General features: G+C 49.8%; 1 protein-coding gene across 1 annotated transcript; it reads left to right on the plus strand.

The window, feature by feature from the left end:
• The first annotated feature begins 4021 nt into the window (after positions 1-4021).
• Positions 4022-5042, plus strand: LOC119294715 (oxalate oxidase GF-2.8-like). Its single transcript, XM_037572957.1, has one exon. It carries the CDS (start codon positions 4114-4116, stop codon positions 4786-4788), a length of 675 nt encoding a protein of 224 aa, XP_037428854.1. The 5' UTR covers positions 4022-4113; the 3' UTR covers positions 4789-5042.
• The last annotated feature ends 2204 nt before the right edge of the window (positions 5043-7246 follow it).

Genomic DNA, 7246 nt, shown 5'->3' on the forward strand with positions numbered 1-7246 from the left:
GGCGGGAGGCGGCGGGGAACGGCGGCGGCGTCGACGGGAGGCGGGGGGCCGGCCGGATTTGGGGCGGGGGACGGCCGGCGGCGTGGGAGGGAGGAAGCGGGAGGTTGGGGAGGGGAAACTTCCCTCCCGCGCGACGGGGGAAGGGAGTGCGGGCTGGGGTCGAGCGCCCCCCTCCAACCCTCACTTCTACGGTTTGAAATTGGATTTGAGGGTTGGACCCTTACTCTTTTTTGAGGGTTTGAGTGTTTAGGGGTACTACTAGTAATGCTCTTAGTGTGCTGAGGATAGAGTATACTCCCTCCGTCCCAAAATAAATGTCTCAACTTTGTACCAATTCTAGTACAAAGTTGTACTAAAGTTGAGACACTTATTTTGGGATGGAGGGAGTATTATTGATATTATTGGGCCTAGATCAGTGCATTCATTTATGCATGTGCATGCATGGTGCTCGCTATGCATGTCTTCACCGCATGTGGGAACACTGGAAGCAGAGGATAGAGTATATTATTGATATTATTGGCGTCGAGATCTCACCTTCTGATGAAAATGGAGATGGCCCGAGGTCAGAAGTCAAGGCCATACCGGCTGCTAAGGAAATGGGACCTGCCAACGGAGACAACAAGGAGGTGTATCTCTAATGGAGTATTGCGCTTGGAAACAGATGTTCACAAGATTCGTGCACACCTCTACTCATTGATCGATCATCTTGATTTCGTCCAGGCTTCGAAAATTCAGGCAGAAATGGCAAGGTAGAAGGATAAACACAACTACCCACCAGTCCACCACCATTTTAGTTCATATAAGTACTAATACAAAAATGCCACATCAGTACCCTCAACTATTAATTCATACTCCCTCCGTTTCAAAATATTGAAGATACTTTATTTTTAAGAAAGAATTAGAAGTTTGACTTCTAGAAAAAAACAATACACCTTATATTTTGTTAATTTTTCAAAAGATTAATACACATTTTGGAAAATAACAAAATAAACTTTTACAAAGAAGAAGTTTGAGTTTTCAAAATCCCAACACACTTGTACTTTGAAAGCGGAGGTATGTTCGAAAAATGTCAAGGTGGGAAGGATAAGTGAGCGTGTATACTAGAATCGTGGAGCTTCAAGAATGGCGAAGTCAGCAAGGACTTTGCTATCGAAGCGGTCACTGGTGGAATAGAAATACAACCGCGTGTTGGTTCCAGGGTGTAAGAAGAGATTGAGATAGCTCGACAGACCAGGGCGTGAGTCCGTTATGTTTAATGATGAGAAATGTATCAGTGCTTGCCATTGGTGTTTGAGACAACAACAATTTGTAGCCTAAAATTTGTAAACAGGAAACTATGTTCAAAATTTTAGCATGATCGGCGCATTTGCTAAACACCAAACGTAATGGCGTTTAGGTTAGATGTGTAATAGACATGGGCAATGGCAGTGTAAAGTTTAGTTTTTAGCAATTTTGCGAGTAAAATGCAGTCTACACGACATATATACTCCCTCTATCATGGTTTGTAAGGCATTGTACTATTTTGGGTCGAACATTGGCTACTAAAATAATGTACGGGTCAAAATTGTAATAAGAGTATAAGAATTTTTTGTCCTTCTAAACACAAATTTCACACTCCCTGCGACCCGGATTAATTGATGCAGCCTCTGTACAATATTCCCTTGCTAGTCAAAGTATGAGCTAGTAAAACATGAGGGTGCCTTGCAACACTCGGTAGAAATGTTCTGCCTTTCGAGTTGACACGATCGAGATATGCATGGCGAGAAGCGGAAGGCCTCTATCGGTGATGCATGATTGATGGGTCGGGTGCTTGCCGGGACGCGAACTGGGGGAGGGGCCAGCCGGAGACTCGGAGAAAGGGAGAGGATGGATCGAACACGGTCAGAGAGTCTGACCTGCAACAAAACAGGCTCGTTGATTGTCACTGACAAGCATGTTTTCGTTGCTTCGCTGGCGTCCCGCGAATATTTAAACTGTGTGGTGACAGGAAGAGGGCATTGATTTGCTCGCTCATCAGGAACGTACGTACGTATAGTAGCCAATGAGAATCCGTTCTCTGCTGGAACGTGCTATTATTGGCAAGTCGTCGATCGATCGCAGCCACCAAGAGGAGAAACAAAACAAGAAACTATTTTTTTTAGAAAAGGAGGAGGACCCCTTGTATCTGGGTGATGCATACGTCCATTTTATTAATTATTCTTATAAGACCTTACAAAGTGATACAACAGTAAAACTAAAGCCACCGTCTATGCAACAACTGTCGCTACTCCTATCCAATTGATGAAGGGGCGCTGATAGTCTAGGCCTAATACTAAACAGACATCGCAGCCAAACCTAAACATCTAAGACCTGAGGTCCCAACTCGGACGCCTGCCGGGTATGGAGCACCTACCAGTCCGGCGCACTCCTCTACCAGGACGCCTGCCGGGTATGAGGCCGCCGCAGCCACCTGCCACCAATCCATCTTCAGTGTGTACTGCTGCACCACCTTGCGCGCCCGGCCTCTCTGCCATCGACGCCACCATGGCACCTGATAATGGCACCCTCCTGCACGAGTCCCTCGGCACACATCGGGCGCCGAGTCTCCACCGCGCCACGCCGCCGAGAAACGCCACCATTAATGTGCATGATGAAGCACCGCTCCACCAATTATTCCGTCCACTGGTCCCTCGAGCCCGTGTACACCTCCAAGAATGACGCCACAAGAGGAAAACGACACAATAGTGCCGCCGTCATCCGATCTACTGATCTAGGATTTCCCCCGGAGGTAGCAGATAGTGGCCTGGAACTTCTCAACAACGATGCCTTCAACAAGGGAACGGCACCGAAAAGTGCCGCCATCGCCGGCCTCGGCAGCAGCCGCGAGCAGGTCTTCACCCAGATCTGTTCCAGTGGCCTCCATCAAGTGTCTTGTGCACGGATCATCCACCACCGCGGCCGCTGCATCACCCGTCGCGAGACCACAGCCACCGACACAACCTCCGCCGTCCGGGGCCGCCGCCCCGAGATCAGCCCTCGCTGGCCGCCAGAGCGAAACCAACGAGCCCCATCAATGGCGGCGCAGCCGCATACCGCGCCGCGAGAACGCCACCATAGCGTCGTCGCGCCGACCGCACGCCACCGCCCGGAGCGCACGCTGCCACGCCGCCGTGCCCCACGCTAGCCCAGCGCCTTCCATCGATCTGGCCGTCCCGTGCCAGCCAAACGACGAAGGGGAGAGGCGTCCCGCCGCCGCCCACGCCAGGCAGGCTTCGCCGGCCGAGCGCCTGGGCGGCGGCGAAGGGACTGGAGGAAGAGGAGGGACGGGAACCGGCGGCGGCGGGAGGCCTCCCCTGTCGCCCGCGGGAGCGGCAGAGGAGATCGATCCACTTTTTTTCGGAAATGGCGTAATAGGTCTTCAACGGCTTTAGTCTTATTGTTGTATGACTTTGTAAGGTCTTGTGAGAATAATTAATAAAGTGGCCATATGCATCGCCCAGATGCAGAGGCTGGGGGTCATCCTCCTTCTCTAAAAAAAAATTCTGACCTTCAGCGAGTACACAACTGCAGATAAACCGGCGACCACCCAACGGCCGACCCAATAGCTTGCAGCACGTTGCAAAGGACTTGGTGGTTGAAGACACCGGCATTTCACCATCAGCTAGCACACCCCTGAACTTGATAAGCCTTGACGAATCACATTTGCATGATTGACGAGTAGAGGTGTGCACGAATATTATGAACGCGCAATACTCCATTGAGATACACCTCCTCATTGTCTCTGTTCGTAGGTCCCATTTCCTTAGCAGCCGGCAGTGGCCTTGACTGTTGACTCTGATCCTGAGCATCTCCATTTTCATCGCAAGCTCATCCTGACCCCGACGCAAGTAACATACTGCTGTATGTTTGATAAACTCTCAGCCTTGCCTCGATCGTGTGTCCATTTGCACATGCATGCAATGACGACATGCACATGCATAGCTAGCTCCATGCATCCATTGCGTGCACAGATCCCCTATATAAACAACTCCATATGCCTCACCACTCACTCATCCACCACAGCTTAGCATTAACCACCAGTGCCTTACACACTCTCGATCAACAAACTCTAGTTAATCAGTTGCATAACAAGCAATGGGGTGCTCTAAAAGCCTAGTAGCTGGCCTCTTAGCCATGCTGTTCCTAGCTTGGACCGTCCTAGCCACCGACCCTGATCCTCTCCAGGACTTCTGTGTCGCCGACCTTGATGGCAAGGCGGTCTCGGTGAACGGGCACCCATGCAAGCCCATATCTGAGGCCGGCGACGACTTCCTTTTCTCGTCCAAGCTGGCCAAGGCTGGCAACACGTCGACCCCGAATGGCTCGGCCGTGACGGAGCTCGACGTGGCCGAGTGGCCCGGTACGAACACGCTGGGCGTGTCGATGAACCGTGTGGACTTCGCGCCAGGGGGTACCAATCCGCCGCACATCCACCCCCGTGCCACCGAGATCGGTATCGTGATGAAAGGTGAGCTCCTCGTTGGAATCCTTGGCAGCCTTGACTCTGGGAACAAGCTCTACTCCAGGGTGGTGCGCGCCGGAGAGACGTTCCTCATCCCACGGGGCCTCATGCACTTCCAGTTCAATGTCGGGAAGACCGAGGCCTCCATGGTCGTCTCCTTCAACAGCCAGAACCCCGGCATTGTCTTCGTGCCACTCACGCTCTTCGGCTCCAACCCGCCCATCCCAACGCCGGTGCTCACCAAGGCGCTCCGGGTGGAGGCCGGGGTCGTGGAACTTCTCAAGTCCAAGTTCGCCGCTGGGTTTTAATTTCCTGGGCGGGGGCCTTCCCTGAAAGGCTCAATATATAATTTGATATATGCATGCTAGCAAAATTTAATAATTCTCAGCAAAAGACATGTACTCAAGCTTCGGGTTAATCTCGCATGCAGTTGCATTAAGATCGAATAAGTTAGCCTCATGGTTTAGCCTTCAGAACCAATATGAGGAATTGAATGTACTACTTTTTATTGCTGTATTTTTTCTTTTCGTTGAACGGAATATATAATTTGCATTTTCGTATATTTGTCCGATCACCATTTATAAGTCAAACATGTTCTAAAGTTTACGTCAGGACGGGTGAGCGATCTAAAAATCATTCAGAAAAAATGGTCTCAAATTTACGTGAGTACATTGTCAGAATGCAAAATATTACGTGAATACATTGTCAGAATGCAAAATTTCTATGGTTGTGGAATTGTTTTTTAAACACAGTACAGACAAATACGCACATACACTCATCCATATAAACACACGCACACTCACCCTATCCCTATGAGTGCCTTGAAGAGACTGGGCCGGCACATCATCTTTTGATAGATGAAGTCACCATAGACGTCTTCGTAATCGACGGAAACGTCTCCTTCCACTGAACGCATATCACCGAAAGGCTTGAAACAAATCCAAGAAAATGCGACCACCAATGTCAAGTTTAGGACTTGAACGTCGGTAGGCTGGGGATACTATTGTCCTCCTAACCATCCAATCATAGGTTGAAATTGGTTATTGGAAGATTGATGAGGATAGGGCTACAGAGCTTACATAAAATGACGTGGTAACTCAGGTTTATAACACATGTGACCCATCGATAAGATAACTGGATAGGGTCTGAACGTATCTATGGACACAAAACATACACATGCCCTACCCCATAATTAATCGGGTAGGGTTTGGATATTTTTTTTCGCGAATACGCAAGCTGCGTATCTTTGTATTGATAGAAGAAGAATGTAGCATGTGATTACAACGCTTACAAGGCCATGTACGCCGGAGGCATGGTGCACGAGCGTTGGAGCAGAGTGGAACCAAGGGTCTACTCAGCCCTAAAGTCTAACCTAGCAGCTACTCGCCGGGGATGATGTTATGCAGCCCTTTGGCGCCTGCCTTTGCCCATAGGCGCGCTTCATCCTTAATGGTGCCGGAGACGAAGGTGATGGAGGGTAGGGTTTGGATATTGCCCATGGCATGAAAATGTGCCCATACCCAATCGATATGGGTCAAGTATTTACGTGTTCACGGATAAAATTGACATCCGTACATGGAAATGTGGCTTTGGATGTTGTAGATGAAGGCGCAGCTCGCAGCAACAATCGGTAGAAAATGTTCTTCCTTCTGAGCTGAGTTCACACGGGAAGGTGAGAAGCGGTAGGCCTCGATCGACGACGACTGATGGGTCGGTGACATGCGGCCATGCAGGTGTGCGCGGGAGACAGCAACCGGGGGTTACTCCGGAGACTGGAGACATGGATGGATCAGGGTCAGAAAGTCTGACTCGGAACAGCCCCACATTGATCGCCACTGCCAATCATGTTTTCATTGTTTCGCTGGCGCCATATCTTCTTGGCCAATCGAATATTTAAAGTGCAAGGAGACAGGCAGGGCCCAATATCTGCACTTCATTTGCTCATTGATCGATCAGTCGTGGCCAAAGAGAATCCCTTCTCTGTGCCAACGTGCTATTATTGGCCACAAGTCATGGTTCGAGAAGAGAAACAAAACAAGAAGAGATCTATTTGACAGAGACCGTAGCCAGGTCCAGTTCAGGGTAGGTACGCCGCGGCCAGAAGCTTCCCATTTCTGACCATCGATCGTGCTACTGCTATGCGCTAAACGTGAGTACACAACTAGAGATAAACCGGCGGACCACCCAACGGCTGCGTTGCGGGTCGAGAATAGCTTGCACGTTGCTTCGGCGAGGAAAATTAGCATGTTCGGTTGAAATGGCAACACAGGTCGCACTCTCCCGAACACAATGAAGAACGAAAGTAGTGATCTAAATGCTCTTATATTTTTCTTACGACGGGAGAAATCCTCGCATGCACTGTGGCGGTTACTTGTTTGATGAGGAATGTCAAGACCCTGGCATTTCACCATCAGCTAGGACGCCCCTCAGTTTCATATGATTGACGAGTAGAGGTGTGCACGAATATTATGAACGCGCAATACTCCATTCAGATACACCTCCTCCTTGTCTCTGTTCGTTGGTCCCATTTCCTTAGCAGCCGGCAGTGGCCTTGACTATGGCCTTGCACCCATTTTCAGCACAAGTTAGCCGATCTCGACGCAACTAATATACTATGTTTAATAACTCTCTGCCTCGTGTGTGTCCATTTGCACATGCATGCAGTGACGACAGGCACATGCATAGCTAGCTCCATGCATCCGTTGCGTGCACCGATCCCCTATATAAAGGACTCCACATGCCACACCACTCACTCATCCACCACAG

The sequence above is a fragment of the Triticum dicoccoides genome, chromosome 4B (genome assembly GCF_002162155.2).
Source record: "Triticum dicoccoides isolate Atlit2015 ecotype Zavitan chromosome 4B, WEW_v2.0, whole genome shotgun sequence".
In the NCBI taxonomy this organism is placed as follows: Eukaryota; Viridiplantae; Streptophyta; class Magnoliopsida; order Poales; family Poaceae; genus Triticum; species Triticum dicoccoides.